We start from the raw sequence: 24,806 nt of genomic DNA, 5'->3' as shown, positions 1-24,806 counted from the left end.
ACTAAGTATTGTTGTGAACTTGACATTGCTTCCTTCTCATTTGCCCACAAGCAAGAAGCAGAGAGGAATCTTGTGTTTAGATGGAAAAAAAATGCTGAATATTCGATATAACGAATATATAGCATTATATTCTAACTATTTGCAAATTCTCGAAGTAGCGATATTCACGATAAAAATTCGCTATTCAAATATTCGTGCTCAACACTAGGTCTAACATTTGGGACCACCACCGATCAGCAGTGAGACGAGCACTGCTTCCTCGTCATTACACTACGTTTCGTCTCCATTGGCGTGGTGGAGTAGTGTAATTACAAGTGCTTGTATTGCACTCCACTTCCGAGGCGAAGTGCAGTGTAATGAAGAGGAAGCGGCGTTGACATAGAGCGCCGCCTTCACTTCAAACTGCTGATCGGTGGAGGTGCCCTGCTGATCTGATATTGAAGACGCATAGCCTTTAACTCCTTCTTGATTATAGAACTGAGAGAGCCATGTTGCCCCAAATCTTTCTCAGATGAATACAGCGCCAACTTCTCTCAGACTCTGATCAAATAAACTGTTGTTGCTCCAGATATTCAGACTCCTAACCAAACTCTATATATCATTTTTCCTGTAATAGAAAATTTCTCTATTTATTTTCCACCAATTAATGCTTCCAAAACATGTGGATATTCTGGAGCGCCACCTAGCCACCCATGTGTTGCCAGGAATGATACATAAGCATCTGGAATAGCTAAGCCTTCTTTATCTCTTAACCTGTTCTAGGAGTTATCCCTCCCCACAAAAACTTGTGATAAATAGAATCTATTACCTTAAAATATTTTTCTCTTTCCAAACTGGACTATTAGATATAAGTGGTTACCAGGTGAAATCCAGATTTAATTAAAGGCTATACACACCTTTGGGGGCAATTTTATAAAATTGTTGCATTCTACTCATTTTGGGCAAAAATTCTTTTTTATAGTTGGTCTTTATTAAAAATGTTCTCAGTTTGCGAGCTACAGGGGTTAAATAACTCTGCAGCATGGGGAGGAGCCATCACTATGCCATCGCTCGTCCACGCGCAGGACAGCGGTGTGTCGGCGGCAGATCGCGATTACACAGCACGATCTGCCGCCGGCATGCTGAAAGATCTGAATTGCCTGATGAACGAGCGTGTAATCGGAGGCAGTATTAGATTGCCAGTTGATCACTAACGAGTGTTTATAGGAATGCTCATTAGCGATTATTGGGCAGAAGATCTGCCCATCTAATGTACCCTCTACTCACCCAAATCCCTTGGTATTTAATGGTAGGAGACACTGGAAACACATAATTCCCCAAAGACAAGAATCCCAAATATGCACAATTTGCTTTTATTAACTTCTATACCTGAAAATTCCGAACACTCATCAACCCTTTCTACCAACTTACCAACTGAACTACACATGTTCTCCAAAAACACATAGTCAGCAAAAGGGAGGTAAACAGAGGACAACCTTGTCTTGTCCCAATCCTTACCCTTAACTACTACAGTTGCACGCGGTTTCCTATACAATATTATAATCTATTTCCAAAATATATCCCCCGTACCATATTTCCCCAGTACATTGTTTAAAAATCCAATCCAACACAATCAAACACCCAGGGTGCATCCAGTGACACTACCGCTCTATCTTTTACACTTAGGTGGTCATCCTGGTGGTCCAAAAAAAGTGCAAGCAAGATGGTTTTCTTTCCTTGGGAGATTACTCTTTAGATCTGGTGGATGTACTACAACTCCCAGTAAAGCGAGACTTGTTCTTTTCTACAAATGGCCTGGTTACTGACTCCGGTACTATATGTGGGCCACAGCACCTACATCTCCTGCCTTGCACCCACACCAAACCCACAACACCAAGGGCATCCCAACTACCATTATGCAGGAGCCCCAACATTAATGTATTTCCCAAGGGAAGAAAGGGTGCGTCCTTCTATGACTGCCCTGGCCCTAGGGAGCATCAGTATGAGGATCGCCACTGTGAATAATTATTGCAACCAGAATCACTACCATTCCCATCATCCTCTCCTCCGGGGCTTGTGGCATAAATGTTACTAAAACGGGCGTGCCAGGAGAGGTGACGGGTCCTCTTTAAATTTGGAAAGTGGAAGTTTGGAAATCTGTGAAGCACATAGTTTTGGTTGTTTGCAGGATGCCCTTCGATGACTATCTGAAAGAGTTTAAAATATTGGAGATCTGTAACATCCACCTGAGCGAGGTGTGCTGTGGTGACGACTTTAAGTGGTCCCTGACAGAATTCAATGGAAGCTGGAAGAAGGGAATCAGCGATGGAGGGAGGAAAGGTTTGGGTAAGAATGTGTGTTCTCCGAAATCATGCCTGCCACCACCATACGTCATACAGATGTCTATAATCCCACAACTCATCTTATGAAGTGAGTCCATCCTTTGTGTACTACACAACCAGGAGGATTACTCCCAACCCACTGCAGGCAGTTTTAGTTTTTTGTTGTCATTTTTTTTATCCCCTTTTTTTCAAGAGTCATAACTTTAATATTTTTCTGTCAACGTGGCCATTTATTGTACCATATAATGTACCGAGAAATACGTAAAAAATTCTAGGTTGGGTTGAATTGGGAATTGTAAACACACAATTCTTCCTTTTTTTGAGGTTTTGCTTTTATGATATTTACTATGCAGTAAAAACAACAGGGTCACTTTATTCTGTGGGTCAGTACGAATACGACGAAACCAAATGCATACAGTTCTTGTAGTCTTTCACTACAATTACATAGCAAAAACTTTAACCCCTTGACAACACGCATCGTGCATGTACGACGGATGTCGTGTATTTAAAGATGGTGCGCGCTCCGGAGGGAAGTGGGAGTCATAGATGCCGGGTTTTTGCTGTTTCACATAGCAGACACCTGGAACTAATGTCTGTGATCGGCGATAACATTGCCGACCTGGCTTTTCCCAGATAGAGGAGAGGACGGTGTTTTCATTTTTTAAATATTATTTAATTATACTTAGATTATGTTTGCCTTACAAATATGCTACAAGAAAATTTAGATTAGCACATTCATATTCATAGTCACAGGTGCATATCCATCAAGCAAACATGGTTGATAATAAAATGGCTGCACAACATTTCACATACCGACACACGTTTGATCAAAAATGTGCGCAAAGAGCTTCTATTTTTCCATTTATAGTAAGTATAATACCACTTTAATTTAGAATGATCCCCATTTCTCAGCTCTATTGTTTGTATGTGAAATGTTGTGCAGCCATTTTATTATCTGCCTCACAGATATGATCAGCTTTTCGGAGATGAAGTTATCTAATAAAATGGGATTGCCAAAAGTGGTCAACCCTTTTATAGCAGGAGAAAGTATCAGTGCCTGGAATATGAAGTACTGCATCCACCACTACTAGTCATATATTATTATCCTTCACTGTTATTTCATTTCACACTCAGCCAGATTTAGCATCAACCCCCAGTACCGAATCCAATTGAAGGCTCAAGATGGTGATGCCAACAAGAAACGCACTCTCGTTGTGTCTCTGACACAGAAGGATCGAAGGAAGAACGATATGAAAATCCTTAACATTGGCTTCTATGTATATAAGGTCGTTGTGAATTTTTATTATTATTATAATTATTATTATTATTTTTTATTATGTTGCACTTCTGAAAGGAACTCTTCGGCCACTGCACACTGTGTTATGCCTAATGCAAGGCTGAAGTAGGTGGAGCATGACACTGGAAGTCAAAAACACCCCAAACAGTATTGCCTTAAAGGGGTTATCCTATGACTAATGTAAAAAATGAAAATCAGACTTCATATATAGGGTTGAGCGAACCCGAACTGTAAAGTTCGGGTTCGTACCGAACTTTAGGATTTTTGGACCCCGGACCCGAACCCGAACTTTTCAGTAAAAGTTCAGGTTCGAGTTCGGTGTTCGGCGAGCTAATGGCGCTTTTTGAAAGGCAGCAGTTTAACTCGTGTGCCCTTAGAAGCCATCACAGCCATGCCTACTAATGGCATGGCTGTGATTGGCCAGTGCAGCATGTGACCCAGCCTCTATATAAGCTGGAGTCACGTAGCGCTGCACGTCACTCTGCTCTTACTAGTGTAGGGATAGGATGCTGCTGCTGTGAGGGAGAGAATAGGAAAGAATCTGTTATCAGAAGTGCTTGTTAACTCTGCGATCTACATCGATTTTGATTTGTGGGTGCAGTTCACCATTTTTTTTACCCTGCCCTGAGCCCAGTGACACAGAAAAAGAATCTTTATCCGTCTGTTAGTTAGGTGGGCGTTGGCAGCCATTTTGTGCAAGTTCAGTGCACCAGCACCGCATATGTGCATTTGTGACAGTCAAATACAAGGTTTAAATACTGCAGTTATATTCTGGGTTTAAAAAAAACACAAATTTTTTGCAAGACCCTACATCTGGGGCCTTTTCTGAATTTGTCACAGTAAAATAAAAGCTTTAAATACTGCAGTAATATTCTGGGTTTAAAGAAACACCAATTTTTTGCAAGACACTACATCTGGGGCCTTTGCTGAATTTGTCACAGTGAAATACAAGCTTTAAATACTGCTATTATATTCTGGGTTTAAAAAAAAACACCCATTTTTTGCAAGATAATACATTTTGGGTCCTTTGCTGAATTTGTGACAGTCAAATACAAACTTTAAATACTGCAGTTATATTCTAGGTTTAAAAAAAACTTTGCTGCATTTTTGCTGCATTTGTCACATTCAAATACAAGTGTTAAATATGGCTGTTATATTCTGGTATTAAAAAAAACACCCATTTTGGGCAAGACCCTACATCTGGGGCCTTTGCTGCATTTGTCACAGTCAAATACAAGCGTTAGATACTGCTGTTATATTCTGGTTTTAAGAAAACACCCATTTTGGGCAAGATAATACATTTGCGGCCTTTGCTGCATTTCTGACAGTCCAATACAAGTGTTAGATACTGCTGTTATATTCTGGTATTAAAAAAACACCCATTTTGGGCATGATAATACATTTGCGGCCTTTGTTGCATTTGTGACAGTCAAATACAAACTTTAAATACTGCAGTAATATTCTGGGTTTAAAAAAAACACCCATTTTGTGAAAGACCCTACATCTGGGGCCTTTGCTGCATTTGTCACAGTCAAATACAAGCTTTAGATACCGCTGTTATACTTTGGTTTTAAAAAACACCCATTTTGTGCAAGACACTACATTTGGGGCCTTTGCTGCATTTGTCAAATACAACCAGTTAATACTGCAGTTACATTGTTGGTTGACAAATTAACATTTTTTGTGACCGTGAAGTAATTGTATAAAATTCGCCTGCAATTTTTCCTCTTTATGACACCGGCACTGCCTTACTCTCAGTGAACTTAATTGTCGACTATTGGCGGTTACATTGTTGCCCGACATAAACCATCTGTTAGTTTGGTGGGTGAACGCAAAGAATGAGGAGAGCGTTAAATAATGGACGTGGCCCCGGTCGTGGTGCTGCTGGTGGAGCTCCTGTTGCCGGGGGAGGACGTGGTCGATCTGTGCCAGCTACACGCACAAGTGAAACACCTTCCTCAGGTGCGAGCGTTATTTGGTAGGGTCGAATGCGGCTCTACGAATGGCGAGGCCAGAACAAGTACAGGCGATAGTAGATTGGGTGGCTGACAGTGCCTCCAGTTCCTTCACATTCTCTCCCACCCAGTCTCTTGCTGAAAGATCAGAGTTGGCACCTGTAGCCCATGGGCATCAGTCTTTCACCTCCCCCCCTTGCAAATCAGCCAAGCAGTCTTAGCCCCAAGTCATGGAGCAGTCTCTTCTGCTTTTTGATGACTCTGCTAGCAGGGTTTCCCAGGGCCATCCACTTAGCCCTGGCCCAGAAGTGGAAGAGATTGAGTGCACCGATGCCCAACCACTTATGTTTCAGGATGAGTACATGGGAGGACCAACGCAGCACGTCTCGGATGATGACGAAACACAGGTGTCAACGGCTGTGGCTTTCTGCAGTGTGCAGACCAACAAGTAGGGCAGGGGTGAAGACTGGGTGGAAGATGATGTGGAGGATGATGAGGTCCTCGACCCCACATGGAATCAAAGTCATGCGCGTGAACTGTGTAGTTCGGAGGAAGAGGCGGTGGTCGCACAGAGCCACCAGCACAGCAGAAGAGGGAGCAGGGTGCAAAAGCGAAGCAGCCGTACCATAAACAGTACGCCTGCTACTGCCCACCGCAGCAAGGGACCGAGCACACCAAAGCCAGCTCCAAGGAGTTCCCTGGCGTGGCAGTTCTTCAGACAATGCGCTGACGACAAGACACAAGTGGTTTGCACGCTGTGCAATCAGAGCCTGAAGCGAGGCATAAACGTTCTCAACCTGAGCACAACCTGCAAGACCAGGCATCTAAGTGCAAAGCACGAGCTGCAGTGGAGTAGACACCTCAAAAACAAAGAAAGGTCTCAGGCTCCTCCTGATTCCTCTTCTGCTGCAGTCGCGGCCTCTTCATCCCCTTCTGGAGTGACAGTGCCACCTGCCACCCCGCAAACAGAGGATCTGCCAGCAATGCCACCACCTGGGTCACCAAGCATCACCACAATGTCCCAAGGAAGCGTTCAGCTCTCCATCTCCCAAACACTGGAGCGAAAGAGGAAGTACCCCCCTACCCACCCGCAATCCCTGGCCCTGAATGCCAGCATTTAAAAATGACTGGCCTTTGAAATGCTGTCATTCCGTCTGGTTGAGACGGAGAGTTTTAAAAGCCTTATGGCGGTGGCTATTCCACAGTACGTCGTGCCCAGCCGCCACTACTTTTTCCATCCCTTCCCTGCACAACCAAGTGGGGGACAAAATCAGGTGTGCACTGCGCAACGCCATCTGTGGCAAGGTGCACCTGACTATGGATACGTGGACGAGTAAGCACGGTCAGGGACGTTATATCTCCCTAACAGCACACTGGGTAAATGCAGTGGCGGCTGGGCCTGAGGCGGATAGCAGTTTGGCGCATGTCCTTCCACCACCGAGGATTGCAGGACGCTTCTCTTTGCCTCCTGTTACTTTACACCAACTTCAGCGCAGCCAGAGGTAAACGACAGCTGGCAGTTTTAAAACTTATCTGTTTGGGGGACAAACCCCACACTGCGCAGGAGCTGTGGACGGGCATGGAACAACAGACCGATGAGTGGTTGGTGCCAGTGAGCCTCAAGCCTGGCCTGGTGGTGTGCAATAATGGGCGAAATCTCGTAGCAGCTCTGGGACTAGCTGGTTTGACGCATGTGCTGAATTTGGTGGTGCAGAGGTTCCTTAAAAATTACCCCGATATGTCAGAGCTGCTGCAGAAAGTGCGGGCCGTCTGTGCGCGCTTTCGGCGTTCTCCGCCTGCTGCTGCTTGCCTGTCAGCGCTGCAGACTGTGCGAGCAGCAGCAGGCGATAGTGGAGTTTCAGCTGCAGCATGCACGGGTGAGTTGCTTGGCGGAACAGCAGCACTTCACCACCAATGACTGGGCCTCCATCTGAGACCTGTGTTCCTTGTTGCGCTGTTTCGAGTACTCCACCAACATGGCCAGTGCCGATGACACCGTTCTCAGTGTTACTATCCCACTTCTATGCCTCCTTGAAAAAATGCTTTGGGCGATGATGGAAGAGGATGTGGCACAGGAGGAGGAGGAGGAGATAATTTCCAAAGGTTTCAGGCACCCACAAACGCCAGGTACACAATTGTCCAGCAAGGGCACAGTTCTGGAGGATGACGAGGTGGAGGAGGCGGAACCATGTTCACAGCAGGGTGGCACCCAAACCAGCTCATGGCCATCACTGGTGCGTGGCTGGGGGGATACAGAGGACACAGACGATACACCTCCCACAGAGGACAGCTTGTCATTGCCTCTGGGCAGCCTGGCACACATGAGCAATTACATGCTGCAGTGTCTCCGCAACGACCGCCGGGTTGCCCACATTCTAACTTGTGCTGATTACTGGGAGGCCACGCTGCTGGATCCCCGTTACAAGGACAACGTACCGTCCTTAATTCCGTCACTGGAGCGTGATCGTAAGATGCATGAGTAAAAGCGCACGCTGGTAGACGCGCTGCTGGTGGCATTCCCACCTGACAGCGGGGGCACAGTGGAAGCACAAGGCGAAGACAGGAGGAGGAGGAAGAGGTCGCAAACGCAGCTGGGGCACCGCCAGCACCTCAGAAGGCAGGGTTAGCATGGCCGAAATGTGGAAAAACTTTGTCAGCATGCCACAACAACCAGCACCACCAGCTGATATGGAACGTCTTAGCAGGAGGCAGCATTTCACCAACATGGTGGAGCAGTATGTGTGCACATGCCTGCATGTACTGAATGACGGGTCTGCCCCCTTCAACTTCTGGGTCTCCAAATTGGGCACATGGCCTGAGCTTACCCTTGGAGGTGCTGGCCTGCCCTGCAGCCAGTGTATTGTCTGAACGTGTGTTTAGCACGGCTGGAGGGGGTTATCACAGGTTATATTTCCCAATGTTTTGGGGTCTACCCAAATTTAAATAAAAAAATTATAATAATAAAATAAAAAACAAAACCAAAAACCAGTGTTGGCTACCTCCTTCTCCTCCACCGCCGCTTCCACCTACACCGCCACATCCACCACCTCCTCAACCTCCTACTCCATATGGACCAACTCCTCCTAGATCAAGATTATTATTTTTTATTTTTACATATTTTATTTTTACATATTTTTACATATTTTAGTGAAGCAATCCCTTTAATGTATTGTTCCCAATGTATATACTCAGACATACTGTACATACAATTTTAGATAATTAAATAGCTTTGGGCAGATTTTATTTATTTGCTGCTCACAAAGGACCCTCTTGACTGAAAAACCCGCTCACTGTCATTTTTGCATTTTCATTTTTTTTCCTCCCCACATTCAAAGAGCCATAACTTTTTCTTTATTTTTTTGGAGGACAAGTTGTACTTTTTAATGGCACCATTTAATGTACCGTGTTTTATATTGGAAAATCTTTGTGGGGTTAAATTGAAAAAAAAACACAGTGCCGCCAAGTTATTTTTGGGTCTTAATATTACGGGTCAATAGTAGCTTGTTTTTTGTGGGACGAACTGTAGTTTTTATTGGCATTATTTTGGGGTATGTAGTAAGTACGAATTTTTAATTACTTTTTTCTATTTTTTGGGGTATGGGGGGACAAGATGACCAAAAAATAGCAAATCTCATGTTTTTACTTTTTTTCCACTATGGCATACTGGAAAAATATTTTTATATCTTAATAGTTTAAACATTTTCGGACGTGCCAATACCACGTCCAAAAATTGACCCAACATGGGTCAATAGTATTACATTTTTATAGTTATTATTTTGTTTTAATACTTAAAAAAATGAAGATGTTTTTTGGCATCGTCATTTTCCAAGAGCCTTAGTTTTTTTGTCTATAGAGCTGTATGAGGGCTTGTTTTTTGTGGGACGAACTGTAGTTTTTATTGGCATTATTTTGGGGCATGTATGACTTTTTAATTAGTTTTTTCTATTTTTTGGGGGATGGGGCGACAAGATGACCAAAAAATAGCAAATCTTATGTTTTTACTTTTTTTTTTCGCTATGGCATGCTGGAAAAATATTTTTATATCTTAATAGTTCAAACATTTTCGGACGTGGCAATACCAGTTATGTTTATTTTTATTATTGTTTATTTTTAATATGTAAAATTGAGAACGGTGGGATGATTTTATGTTAATTTTTTTACAATAACTTTTATCCCCCTTAGAGCTAATATAGTCCCATACACCATAATGAAGTACTATTGGTCTATGGGATTCTGACGGTCTGCCTGCTGAGCTGTGCCTTGTGCATGCCTTTACAGGTAGTTAACCATAACAGGCCTGGGAACCTTTAGCAGGCCCTAGGCCCCCGCTAAGCCACACCTCTTCGACAGGTGGGGCCAAGCAGATTATTATTTTTGGCTCACTTCCTTATTAAATATGTCTAAAAAGAGATGAGCCAAATTGCACCAAAATGTGAGTGAGTGAGTGAGGTTGCAGACTACTACTATCACTACTACTGCTACTACTACCTCCACTACTACCAACACTACTACTATCCCACTACCACTACTTCTTCTACTACTATCCCTACTACCACCACTACTACTACTACTATTATAACCAGGGACGTAGCTATAGGCTCATGGGCCCTGGTGTAAGAGTTCAATTTGGGCCCCCCCTACCCTCAATACCGTTTCCTAACACCACCAGACCCCTGCACGCCCACCATGCCCAATTGCAGAACTAAAATCTCACAGAGAAAATACATTTTAATCCAATAAGTGCATAATAATAATGATGATAAGGATGCCATCTAAAAGTAGTAATTTTTTTTTTAATTTTATTGAAGTACACTTCATACATATGGCGGTATGTCATCACCAGGTGTGGAGCACAATCCTGTTAGTTTAGCTTTATGGCAGTGAGACATATGATAGTGGCTGGGAGGAACAGACCGGTCCAGTCCTATCTCGCCGTACCAGGACAATTGCATGCCTAGTGGCGCATGTGCTCAGAGTCAGAGGCTCTGCTGGAACAGAGACTGTGCATTCACTGCAACCCAGAAGTAGCAGCACATGTACTCTGCTCTTCTACCATTGTAGCAGCAGTGCAGGAGGGAGACTTTTTAGGGCCCCACAACATGTCCAGAGCCTGCAGCCCTATCAGTCAAGAGGGAGGGACAGATGAGATTCCTCATCTGCAGCAGCCGACAGGGACAGTCACAGACTGGGAGGGGGGGGGAGGGGGGGGGGGGGGTTAGTTTATCACGCCGCCAGTTAATACATCCCTGAATCTGATGTATTAACTGACCAATAACATGGAGATCCCAGTGCCAGCTGCCTTGTGGCCCACAGCAGAAGTATACGCCAATCGTCCACCAGCAAGGCAGCTGGCACTGGGATCTCCATGTTATTGGTCAGTTAATACATCAGGGACCCCCTGGCATGGGGCCTGGGCATAGCTAAGTGCAAACTGGGTGATCCATAGGCAAGACCGGGTGGCTGCCCTCATCCACCAGCCCGTCCCTAATGCCAAGCAATACCCCCTTAGGAAATCTCTCATCAGATGTGAGAGCAGCAGCGATCGATCAGCCAGGATTAATGTGCATAGTGGGAGGCCCCCCCCCCTTAGGCAAGTGACAAACTGCCCCCCCCCCTCATTCTTAGGCAAGTGACAAACTCAGCTCTGCTACATCTACAATGAGCAACTACAACAAATGTAATGCCAAACTGCAGTTCCTCTATTCTATGTGATGCCTTGGATAGCTTCCACTGGGTCCAGTGGAAGCTATCCAAGGCATCACAAGGAACTGCAGTTTGGCATTACATTTGCTGTAGTTGCTCATTGTAGATGTAGCAGAGCTGAGTTTGTCACTTGCCTAAGATTGAGGGGGGGGGGGCAGTTTGTCACTTGCCTAAGACTGAGGGGGGGCAGTTTGTCACTTGCCTAAGGGGGGTCTCGCAGGCTATGCACATTAATCCTGGCAGACCTGGCTGATCGATCGCTGCTGGCCTGCTGCAGTCACATCTGATGACGAGAGTGACTGAGATTTCCTAAAGGGGGTATTGACTGGTCTGGGCTTGCTTAAGTTATCACGATTCACCACCGGCGCTCCCACCAGGCGGGTCAGGGGGGCCCGGACTCACTCAGGGACAGTCACTCACTGGAGTCTGGACCGGACCAGGACCCCGGTCGGATGGTCAGGCTCGGGCAGTTTATCACGCCGCCGGGCCAGCGCCACGCACACCTGAGTAAGTCAGTAGTCTGTCAGTCAGTGTCAGTGACTGTCTCGCAGGATAGGGAGAGAGGTCGGAGTCAGTGAGTCACTCACTCGTCTCGCAAGTTCGCAGCACCGTGCGCTGCACACAGCCGCTTCCTCTTCCGACCTCAACTGAAGGAAGGCTGAAGCTGCTCCCCCTCCTCACTTCACCTGGCCCTGCCCTGCACAGTGCGCGTCACGCAGTGCTCGGCTCCGCCCCCTGTCCTGTGAATCTGATTTCAGACAGTTATCAGCTGCGCCTGCGGGCCACGTTCTCCTGGCTTGAGGCAGGGGCCCCGTGGGCCCCCCTGACTTAGGGGCCCGGTCGCAATTGCGACCGCTGCGACCCCTATAGCTACGCCACTGATTATAACCACTACTACTACTAACACTACTACTACCACACCACTATCACTACTAATACTTGTACTATAATTACCTCACTACCACTACTACTTCTACTACTATCACTACTACTTCTACCACTACTACCACCACCACTTCTACTACTACTAATTTCCCACTACTACCACTACTATTACTACTATCCCACTATCACTACTACTTCTACTATTCCACTACCACTTCTACTACCACCACTACCACTACTACTAATACCACTACTAGTACTGGCCCACTCTTATTACTACTACTACCACTACTATCAGCAGTACTACTACCACTATACTACTACTAGTACTACCATTGCTGCTAATTATACCACTACTACTACTGCTACTATTACCATTACTACCGCAACCATTACTACCACTATTACTATTCCTACCACTAGTATCACTACCACTGCTATTTTCACTGCCACTACTACTACTGCCCTACTCTTATTACTACTACTTCTACCACCTGTCTACTACTACCACTACTATCAGCAGCAGTGCTACTACTACTCTACTATCACTACTACTAATAGTACCAATACCACTTCTGCTACTATTACCACTATTACTACTACCACCCTACTACTACTACCGCTAACACTACTACCACTAGCACTACTACCACTACCACTACTACTACCATTACAACCACTCTACTACCACTAGCACTACTAGTGCAACTACTTCTATTACCACTACTACTAGTCCTACTACTACCACCCTACAATTACTAATTTTGCTACTATACTACTATCACCACTACTATTACTCTACTACCACTACTACTATTACTACTGCTACTACAGCTGATACTGAATATCACTATATAAATAGCCAATAAATAGAAAGATATTGGATAATGGATTCATTTTACCATCCATGTAGGCTTTATTACATTTTTCTTCCGCTCTGTGATACTTACACTGGATACAGAGATAATGGTAACTGATGCTAATGTTACACTATTACTGTATAGTCATCATTTTGTTCTCTATACAACAGGTTGCACATTCAGACAAAAGTCCTCTGGGGAAGGAGTTCTTCAAGAAAAACAATCCGATTTTTGAGCATTTTGCTTCTTACCGTGACGTATCAGGTCAGGTTATGCTTCCTCCAGGGGATTATGTCATTGTGGCAGCAACCTATTCTGAGTCTCAAGAAGTTGATTTTTACCTCCGTATTTTTACTGAAAAATGAGACAGAGCACGGTAAGTACTGTATGCAGAAATGACTTCTGTTACTTTGGAATCACTTCTGTAGATTGATATTCACTCACTTTTGTCCAATGATACATATTTACATAGACCATTCCCCCAAACATTGCTAACTTTCTATATCCCAATCACACAGTGCTTATATCCTTCATCACACCTTGTAAAGAATACAGACCCCAGACCAGACCCAAGAAGAAACAGTCTACAAAATAATTACCGACCCCGGAATAACTCTGGATTGCACCTTGAAATACAGACGACAGACCAGACTGCAGAATACATATAGACCCCAGAAAAACCTTGGAATGCCCCCCAAAATAGAGACCTAAGACCAGACTACAGGCTAACTACAGACCCCAGAATAAATTCAGGCCTCAAAGCCCCTAAATAAATCTACACTCAGACAAGACCCCCCAAAAAATACAGATATTAAACAAGCCACCCTAATCTAAAACAGAGGTCAGAAAAAATACAGATCCTAGATCAGACCTCTAAAATAACTACAGAGTGACACCAGACCACTTAAAGTGGTCGTCCAGTTGGTACAACATTTTTATATGTGGCTTACAGTGGGTTAAAAGTAAAAAAAGACACCATACTTTCATCGATTTCCGTGCTGCCATTCCGAAGCTGCTCCAGTCTTACTGCTGGAAACCGCCTTATTAAATAGGGACCTTAGAATAAATTCAGACTCACTAAAAGAATACATAACTCAGATCAGATGCCAGAAAACAAACCAAACAGAAAGCAATCCAGCTCCACTGGAGTGCAAATTAAAATCTCCTTCTTCTTTAGTTAAAACTAGAGATAAGGGAATTTTTAAAAAATTTGATTCGGCCAATTTGCGGAAACTTATACAAGAAATTTGATTCATTCTGAATTAATTTGTCACAAATCGCGATCAATCAGGTAAACCCAGGCCACTCTGCCTAATCATATTCATCCCACTTGGTAAACCCCAATCACAGTGTGAAAGCTTGGAAGTTAAACTGCAGGGAGATTGCAGGGTGAGTGTATCGACATGTGCAGTACGCTATAGTGCACCCGCCTTCAAAGTTAATCCGTTCTGTAGATACTGTGCCATCAGTATTACAGGCAGATGTACTTTATCGCCATGCGCATCACGTTGTAGTCCACACACATTCATAGCTAATCCGTTTTGTAAAACAAAAAGAAAAGCATACAGCACCCTTCAGTAAAGCAAAAAAAACTGTGTGCACCACCGCAGTCCAATGGTTCTTTAGTGGAACAAAATAAAGAAATGGAGTCAGCGCCAATAAAGTAGTGGAGAATTTTTTTTTATTTTAATGCATGTTGTTGCAGTCAAAAACACACTTTTTATTCCCTTCTGTTCGCTGTAGATTTACTGTGTGTCAGTATTACAGGTCAATGTTAGCGTCAGGTCTAATTTATTGCCATGGACTTAACCGCGCAGTGCCTCAAGATTTAATTAGTGGCCCTATGACAGAGTGGGGAGGGAGGCAGCAGTGAAATAACACTGACAGAGTGGGCAGGGTGGCAGCAGCGGCAGTGAAAATTGTGGCCCCAAAACACAGTGGGGAGGGTGGCAGCAGCGGCAGTGAAAATTGTGGCCCCATAACACAGTGGGGAGGGTGGCAGCAGCGGCAGTGAAAATAGTGGCCCCATAACACAATGGGCAGGGTGGCAGCAGCGGCAGTGAAAATTGTGGCCCCATAACACAGTGGGGAGGGTGGCAGCAGCGGCAGTGGAAGTAACAGTGATAGTAGTGGCCCCAAAACAGAGTGGGGATAGGGTCCAACAGCAGTGGCAGTAACAGGGACAATACAGACCAGCCTTGTGACAGACTGGGGGGGCAGCAGCAGTAGCAGTGACATGTTGTGTTCACATCACTGTTTATTTTTCTGTTCTACTGATTCATCAGAAGAAAAGAAAACTAAAAGAAAAAAATGAATCCAGTATTTTGAGAATCCATAAAGCCTCTTTCAGACGGTCAGTATTTGGTCAGTATTTTGCATCAGTATTTGATCAGTATTTGTAAGCCAGAAGCAGGAGTGGGTCCAAAACAAAGATAAAATGGAATGGAATTATTTGCATCTCATCTGTGTTTTGGACCCACTCCTGCTTTTAGCTTGCAAATACTTACTGTATCAAATACTTCCCAAATACTGACCGTGTAGTTGTGTATAAAATTCTTGACCATTTATGTTTTCATCCTCCTCTGCCAGTTCATCCTCCTCGTGGTTCAGGTGGCCATGAAATGTAGATTGCATGTCTTCTGTCCCCTCTCCCATTATATTTGTCAGCTTCCCCTCCAGGACGTTAGGGAATGGAATGACATAATTTATCCCGTAGTTCTACCCAGTGACAAATAAAGTGGCCTCCTCAAAGGGCCTGAGCAAACGGCACTTGTCACACACGAGGTACCACTGAATAATGCAGAAGTCACACCAGGGAGTAGACCTGTCTGTCTGCACCATTAAGAAATCGCTGACCCTCTTCCTCTGCTAGTACAGGTGGTCTACCATATGGAGCGTGGAGATCCAATAGGCGGAAACGTTGGATATCAGGCGATGGTGGGGAAGAGCATTTTGCTTTTGTAGCTCAAGGAGGGCGTGTTTTGCACGGTAAGAGTGGCTGAAGTGCATGCACAGTTAACTTGACATTTTTAACAGCTCTTGCAGTTCAGTGGAAGACTTGAGGAACCAGGTGACAATGAAATTGAAAACGTGCGCCCTCCCTGATGTAGTGCAGACAAAATGTTTTTCCAGTTGGATTCCCATCTCCAGTTGTCGAGGAGGCAGACCGCTTTTGATTTCTTTATTGATGACGCTTACAAGTTTCCCCTGATTTGGCTGCTTTCGCCAAGGCAGCTGCAGAACCGTGTGACAACGCCTAGCTCTGCATAGATGATATGCTGGAGGACCACTGTGAACTGTGTAGTGTACGGGAACTGTAATACCCGTCACTACCAAAGTGTCACTTGGTGTGCTGTCGTCCCTCCTTAATTATGGAGAAGTTGGTATGTGTCAGTTTTGTAAAGTGTCATGTAATGCAATGTTATGTATTTCCCTGTTACTGTGAAACTTGCATGTACAGGCCTGCAGGGGTGTCATTCCAGCTTCTAGTCGCTAGAGGGAGCTAGAGAGCCCTAGTTTATATAAGGCCCAGTCAGGGAAGTGCAAGGCAGACGGAGTCTAGTGTCTGTAATCTACAGTTGGAGATTAGACAATGTCTGAGACAAGTCCAGGCCTGAAGCCTGCTGTCCAGGAGAAGATTCCCTCCTGAATTCCCATATGCAGAAACAGGAATATCTTAGATCAAGAGCCTGAGGAAGCTGAGAGGGACAGAGGCAAAGATCAGGAAAGCCAGAGGTACTCAGAAAGACAGAGGAGGTACTTATAAAAGCCATAGCCAAGGATATAAAGCCAGAATTAGGTTAATGGGCCTTGGTGAAGAATTGCTGTATTCCAGGATCAGACAGAATTAGAGTGCAAGCTCCTGTGCTGCAAGTCCTGTGTTCAACACTCTGTAATTACCCTGCTGTAACTGAATTGCCTGCATCGACCGAATTGCAAAATCGACTGTATGCTAAGGAACTGCATTTCCATTATTGTCTCTGCTTGAAAAACTACTAAAGTTGGAGTTCTGTTTTAATACTACGTTTCCTCAATTTATTCCTGCATCCGCAAACGGCGTGCCACCGTTTACTTGGCACTGGCGTCACGAACTATTTCTACCTATACCTGCCCTTGCAGAGAGTCAGCTGTACCAGGTTAGTGTATATTGCACTACATCACCCAGAAACACCTACTGCACACAACTTGAGTACGCTGCAACTGTGCCTAGAGGGGAAGGTGAGGACAAAGTGGAGGATGAGGAGTCAGAGCAGGACACTGGAACAGGAATCCCAGCATTACAACGCAGAGGCAGCATTGCCATCACCTTGCCAAGTTACTGGTGTAACACCTACAATAGAACTAACTAATAGCCCCAAACTAATTCACAGAGAATATCATATAAAATATAACAAAAATATTCATTGAGTATAATTAAACAAATACATAGGTGAAAACAATCAATGGGGGGAGGAAAAAACCCACAAGGGGATACCTCCACCTAAACCCCTGATTACAGAGACCGCCCGGGAGCAACAGCAGGGCACATGCCCACAGGATACATGAATAATAATACTAAAAGTGACACCAAATACTAAGCCTAGTCCAATAAGGAGTGCAGACATGTATGGAAAAATGGCATTCAACAACACCAGAAACTACCACCAGTCCTGCAATGTATAAAAGACACTAAGGGGAAAAAATGTCCTGTGTCTAAGATGCAAGAGAGGAACTACATAAAGCAGGACATGGATGTAGAAAACTGGAGGCGAATAGTAGGTGGAAGTCACAAATGTAACAACTCAAAATATATTACCCATGGTGGACAGGTGACCTGGGGCTCCCGGTACTACTGCTACCTCGACGCGCGTTTCGCCAACCCACTGGCTTCGTCAGGAGGCTTAAACATACTGGTACATGTAGGGGTATATATACAAAAAATGCACCTGAGGTTAATCATGGTCGCATACCTGCCATGATTAGGAGGTCCGCATCATCATAGCGCGCCGCCCGTCACCACGTGAGCGATGCCGAGCGCACCCACGCACCACCAAGCGTCCATCCAGGAAGTCGATGATGCGCGGTGCGGGGCGCCGCCCATGCCCGTCACCATGTGAACGAGCAATATAGAGTGCTACATGATGCGGCCACCCAGCGCATGCACGTGATGCGTCCACCCCAGGATGAAGAAAGGCATCTCGGTGGAAAGATGAATTTAAGAGGACCAATCCAACTTGTTGTATCACAAGAGGTATATAAATACCATAACTAATTTATGTGTAGTAAAACATCCTAGCCACCATCACATACATAATGTATAAGTGAACGAAAGTGTAATAGTGCATATAAATATAAAGTCAATCATATAAAAATGACCTAAATCTCAATCAATATAGTGGTAGTGATAAATCATATAATAATAATTAATCAAACACATACAAGATTATGTTAAGCGCAACTCAACAGAAATGAAAAATTCTTATTGCAAGATATCTGTGTACACAACTATGCAAAAAAAATTATACTAAAAACAGAATTCAATTAGTAAACCCCCAATTAAATTCATAATATTAAAGTGTCTGGTGCATAACATGAAAGACATCTTTCCACTTTGGACCTCACATACAAGGGGTGTGATGCATCACAGCTTTAAAGGTAGTATGACCTCACAGGTGCTGTAAATATAGAAGACAAAAAATTAGGATGCAAAATACATATATAAACACTAAATCATGAACCCCAAATAAAAACAAATACCAACATAAATATTAAAAAAGCGCAATTACAGAAAAGACCTGAAACTAACTGCTTCATTTAATCCCTGGGGGATCTCAGTGTTCAGCATTATTATCCATTTTGTTTCCCTTTGGAGTAGTAGTTTTTTGATGTCACCTTCTTGGCAACCCAAAATCACTCTGCCAATGCCCTAACTTGCAGACCCCTCGGGTCAAAGTTATGCTTTTCTTTAAAATGTAGGGCTATGGGTTGCAACTTGACCGAATCCTCCGTCTTCATTGTACCTGCCAATCGTATTTTACTGGCATGTTCCAAAACTCTTACCCGGAGCTCCCTAGTGGTCATGCCAACATACAAAAAATTGCAAGGGCATACTATCAAGTAGATGACTGCTGTTGACCTGCAGGTAATATGATGGACAATCTTATATTCTTTGACCCCATTTGAATCTTTAAAAGTAGATGTCCTCATTATGCATCTACACGCCTGACAGCTACCACAGGAGAATGACCCCCATCTGGGGCCCCTGCTGCCAAAGAAGTTACGTGTTACATGTGGGACATAGTGGCTCCTTGTAAGGATGTCACCCAAGTTTTTAGCCCTTTTCCACGTAATTAAGGGATAATCTAAAAGTGACCCCCTAAGGTCACTATCTGAAAGTAAAATAGGCCAAAATTTTGTCATAATGTCCCGAATTTTCCCCCAATGTGCATTGAAAGGCATAATGAATCGTGGTTTCATATCAATGGTCTTTTTTATACTCACCAAGAGGGTCTCTAGAGGAGGATGTTTCTCTTAAATAACCCTTTCTGATGTCACGTTGGTTGTAGCCCCTATTACGAAATCTTTTAGAAAGATCCTCCGATTGGGTCTCAAAACGTTCGTCACTTGAGCAGATCCGGCGAAGTCTTAAAAATTGGCCCGTAGGGATGGCCTTGATAGTCTGTGGATAGTGAGAGGAGTTTGCATGTAACAGAGCATTCGTTGCTGTAGATTTTCTGAAGAGGTCTGTGGAGACCCTGCCATCCGACCCCCTACTTAGTAGGATATCCAGGAATTAAATTTGTCCCCGTCTATGTTTCCATGTCAATTTGATATTTATATCATTTACATTAAGTATTCAAATCCACTATAGGGCCCTGCCAGATGGATAACATATCATCGATATACCTTGACCACGAGACCACTGTGCTATGAACACTGAAGCACGAGACCACTTAGCCAAGTTACTGGTGTGCCTGGGCCGCAACCACATGTACCCAGTGGGCTGTAAACGATATACAGTCAGGTCCATAAATATTGGGACATCGACACAATTCTAAATTTTTTGGCTCTATACACCACCACAATGGATTTGAAATGAAACAAACAAGATGTGCTTTACCTGCAGACTGTCAGGTTTAATTTGAGGGTATTCACATTCAAATCAGGTAAACAGTGCAGGAATTACAACAGTTTGCATATGTGCCTCCCACTTGTTAAGGGACCAAAAGTAATGGGACAATTGGCTTCTCAGCTGTTCCATGGTCAGGTGTGTGTTATTCCCTCATTATCCAAATTAAAATGAGCAGATAAAAGGTCCAGAGTTCATTTCAAGTGTGCGATTTGCATTTGGAATCTGTTGCTGTCAACTCTCAAGATGAGATCCAAAGAGCTGTCACTATCAGTGAAGCAAGCCATCATTAGGCTGAAAAAACAAAACAAACCCATCAGAGAGATAGCAAAAACATTAGGCATGGCCAAAACAACTGTTTGGAACATTCTTAAAAAGAAGGAACGCACCAGTGAGCTCAGCAACACCAAAAGACCCGGAAGACCACGGAAAACAACTGTGGTGGATGACCGAAGAATTATTTCCCTAGTGAAGAGAACACCCTTCACAACAGTTGGCCAGATCAAGAACACTCTCCAGGAGGTAGTTGTATGTGTGTCAAAGTCAACAATCAAGAGAAGACTTCACCAGAGTGAATACAGAGGGTTCACCACAAGATGTAAACCATTGGTGAGCCTCAAAAACAGGAAGGCCAGATTAGAGTTTGCCAAACGACATCTAAAAAAGCCTTCACAGTTCTGGAACAACGAGACCAAGATCAACTTGTACAAGAGTGATGGGAAGAGAAGAGTATGGAGAAGGAATGGAACTGCTCATGATCCTAAGCATACCACCTCATTAGTGAAGCATGTTGGTGGTAGTGTCATGGCGTGGGCATGTATGGCTGCCAATGGAACTGCTTCTCTTGTATTTATTGATGATGTGACTGCTGACAAAAGCAGCAGGATGAATTCTGAAGTGTTTCAGGCAATATTATCTGCTCATATTCAGCCAAATACTTCAGAACTCATTGAACTGCGCTTCACAGTGCAGATGGACAATGACCCAAAGCATTCTGCAAAAGCAACCAAAAAGTTTTTTAAGGGAAAGAAGTGGAATGTTATGCAATGGCCAAGTCAATCACCTAACCTGAATCCGATTGAGCATGCATTTCACTTGCTGAAGACAAAACTGAAGGGAAAATGCCTCAAGAACATGCAGGAACTGAAGACAGTTGCAGTAGAGGCCTGGCAGAGCATCACCAGGGATGAAACCCAGCGTCTGGTGATGTCTATGCGTTCCAGACTTCAGGCTGTAATTGACTGCAAAGAATTTGCAACCATGTATTAAAAAGTTAAAGTTTGATTTATGATTATTATTCTGTCCCATTACTTTTGGTCCCTTAACAAGTGGGAGGCACATATGCAAACTGTTGTAATTCCTGCACCGTTCATCTGATTTGGATGTAATTACCCTCAAATTAAAGCTGACTGTCTGCAGTTAAAGCACATCTTTTTCGTTTCATTTTAAATCCATTGTGGTGGTGTATAGAGCCAAACATGTTAGAATTGTGTTGATGCCAGGTGCACGTTCAGCTTCTGCACCATTGGATGAGTGCACGCAGACTGTTATCTTTTTGCAATCGCCTCGGGGATCGATTGCTGTCTAAACAAGCGATGAGGAGGAGGAGCATCAAGAGCAATAGACAACATTGAATTTGATGGGAGGGAATGACAGCTTCCTTTTGGTGACATTGTTGAGCCCTGACTGCTGGAGAAGGGGGTACATGCCAGTGGGAGATGCAGCGGTTAGTGCATCAAGCTGTAACACTAAATGAGTGGCATGGTTTTCCCACACCACTTTAGGGTGATGCTCCCTGACCTCTTGCAACATGTGCTCCCACCCGATTGTCATCATTGGTAGTTGCACTCCTAGAGGAGTCAGCAGCAGACCTCTCCTCCAAGTCTGTGCTGGCCTGTAACCGCTGACTGTCCTCACAAAGCTCATCCTCGCTGAAAAGCAGAGTACAGACAGTAGCATACATTACTTGGCTAGCAGAAGGAGCAGCAAAAGCAAGAGGCAGGTTCAGGACAGGTGAGGGCACAAAGGCAGTTCCTAGGCCATGCCAAGTAAGCTTGGTGTCAGAAGAACCCACCGATTCCTGGCTGTGTGTATCTCTTATCACTTGATATGATGACAGGGGCAGCTCTGGCTTGTTTCTGTGGCTGTAACAACCCACTTCTTCTGCTGCTACTTGTGCCAGCTACAACAACATTTTTGCCACTGTCCGTTCCTTTGGAGGGCCCAGGCAACTGTCTGTTGGCCATAGTAACTGAACTGCAATGTAACGGATTAACTAAGAATGTGTCTGACGCACAGTAAGCCTATGTGTAAAATAACAGATTAACTATGAATGTGGCAGCAGTTGAACAAGATAAACGATATATTAGACCGCCCTTAAATATTGAGTCTGACGCACAGTAAGTCTATGTATAAAATAACAGATTAACTATGAATGTCGCAGTAGTTGATCAAGATGCACGCAACCTGCAGTCTCCCTACTTTCTCCCTATGGCCTCCCTACAGTCTCAAAAAACTCTCCCTACAATATCCCTGCACTGCCCCTGCACTCTCCCTATCCAATATTATTTTTTAAACAGTTTTCAGCAACACTGTCCCTAGTGCATGAGCGCTTGTCACGTCTCTCCCTATGCTCAGCTCATAGTGAAATGGCGGAGACCGCGCAGGATTAGGGGATAGCTCTCTGTGGGATGGCTGGCTGCACGGCATTATGGGTGATCTCGCGTACCCAGGCTTCTTACTTTCACTTTGTAACACGTGCAGCCGCCATTTTAGAGATTTTAATTTGTATTCCGATGGAGCTGGATTGCTTTCTGTTTTTCTTCTATTACTTACTCTTTCCGGGGTGGTGTCCATGCATCTGGATCATCCCTTGGCTTGATAGCTGGTGAATATACTACGCCAGAATACAAACCCTTGAATATCTACATACCCCAGAATGAATACAGACCCCAGACCAGACCCCAAAACAAATAGACCTCCAGAATAATTGAAGACTCCCTAAATACAGTTTCATATTAGAATGATTAAGATTTAGTTACAATATGCTGAAAACTTCCTTTAAAGAGTTCCTATGGTAATCGAGAAAGTCATGAAACGTTACTGAGAACGTGGTGGAATGAGCTGGTTATTGCCGCCAGGGTAAAGTTGTGATCCTGGCTCCATCTCTAATGTGATGTTCCTTTTATGAATTTTATATAACCAGAAAGCTCAGCGGCTCAACCTCTCACGTATGAGATAAGGTGCTCACCTACGGACCAAAGTGAAATGTGGATGTCAAAAAGCAATGAAGGGGCCCACTCAAAAGGGCTCACTTGAAAAAGCAACGATAGACACTTTATTTAACCTAAAAATATCCCGTAAAAATATACATAATATATAGGCTGAATACAAATATATGACCTCTATATATATAGGATTGAGTCCCGTGTAACAGTACACCTGTCCCAGGGTGATTCCTGTAGCAAGTATGTCAGCTGAGACCCTTACTAATCGATAGAAAGGTGGTGCATATGTGCCGGCTATATATCACTCAAATGTGGCACGTGTGTCAGTATACCGCAACCAAATGTAGATCAATGGACGTGCAGCACCTGTATAGGTGTAATGATGAGGGCTGTATAGCACTAAATGCCAATAACTTCTGATCGTTTTCAGTCAAAGTCCAATTGATATAGGCGGCAACACTCACAGTTGATAACTCCGCCAAAAAGTGCATTCACAATGCCACAATAGATGATCCCCAGGAGCTGGGTCTTACCTGTCTTCACTGCCTCTGATGCAGCGCTGATTCCAGGCGGCCGCACACCAGCGGCGTCCCACGCGGTGTGCTAGACCTCGACGTGGCGTCCCACGTGACCTGGTTGCTTGGGAGACCGGGTGAAGCTGGGATGACGTCACCAATCGGCGACCGCTTGCTATGAATCCGGACAAAGCTTCCTCTATCTTCTTTATTTATTGCAGGTATTCAGTGCAACGCTCACTCCTCACGCCAGACGCGCTTCGAGGTGCTGTACCTCTTCCTCAGTGGCCACGTCGAGGTCTAGCACACCACATGGGACACCCCTTTTGAGTGTGCCCCTTCATTCCTTTTATGAATTTATCTTTTTATTTTCACAGTGAATAACCACACTATTGGCCTGAGGATAGATCCACAGATACAATGATAAGAAAGAAAAGATGCTTGGCCTCATCCTTTAATCAGCACATTCTCAATAGATTCCTATTATATCGTTTATATGCGTAAATGTTGATTATTTCAATACAATTTGCTCTGAAATGCAGAATCTCCTCTTGTGTGAACTGAATGTCTCGACATAATTTGGGGTTGGATAGCTTTGTAGCTGAGAAAAAGAAAAGCTTTACATAATCATAAAATGAACAACTGTCTGATTTTGATAACAAAGTGGTAGCTTGACTTTCTTAAAGGGGTTGTCCCACAAAAAATATTCTAGTTTTCAAACCATCACCTGCATCTGAATACTTTTATATTTGCATGTAATTAAAAATGTATCATTGCCACTGAGTTATTCAATAAAATGTATCTGCATAGCGCCACCTGCTGGTTGTTTTTCTCTTATTTCTTTGACCTGCTCACTGAGATGGCCGCACATGCTCAGTTTCATCCTTCAGCTGCCTCCTGAGTTGTGATAGGCAGAGCATGGACACGCCTCCTGA

The 24,806-nt window shown here is 44.1% G+C and overlaps 1 protein-coding gene across 1 annotated transcript in view; it reads left to right on the top strand.

The window, feature by feature from the left end:
* Positions 1-24,471, top strand: part of LOC120999598 (calpain-2 catalytic subunit-like) — a 68,917-nt gene extending 44,446 nt beyond the window's left edge. The window contains exons 9-12 of the mRNA XM_040430554.1: positions 2,168-2,325; positions 3,456-3,607; positions 13,192-13,397; positions 24,249-24,471. Of these exons, the coding sequence (XP_040286488.1) occupies positions 2,168-2,325; positions 3,456-3,607; positions 13,192-13,386 (505 nt within the window). The 3' untranslated portion in view covers positions 13,387-13,397; positions 24,249-24,471. The remainder of the gene's footprint in view (positions 1-2,167; positions 2,326-3,455; positions 3,608-13,191; positions 13,398-24,248) is intronic.
* Positions 24,472-24,806: the final 335 nt, after the last annotated feature.

Source organism: Bufo bufo, chromosome 4 (assembly GCF_905171765.1).
Source record: "Bufo bufo chromosome 4, aBufBuf1.1, whole genome shotgun sequence".
NCBI lineage: Eukaryota > Metazoa > Chordata > Amphibia > Anura > Bufonidae > Bufo > Bufo bufo.
Note: the sequence above shows the minus strand (reverse complement) of the source record. Positions and strands in the feature narration are given on the sequence as shown.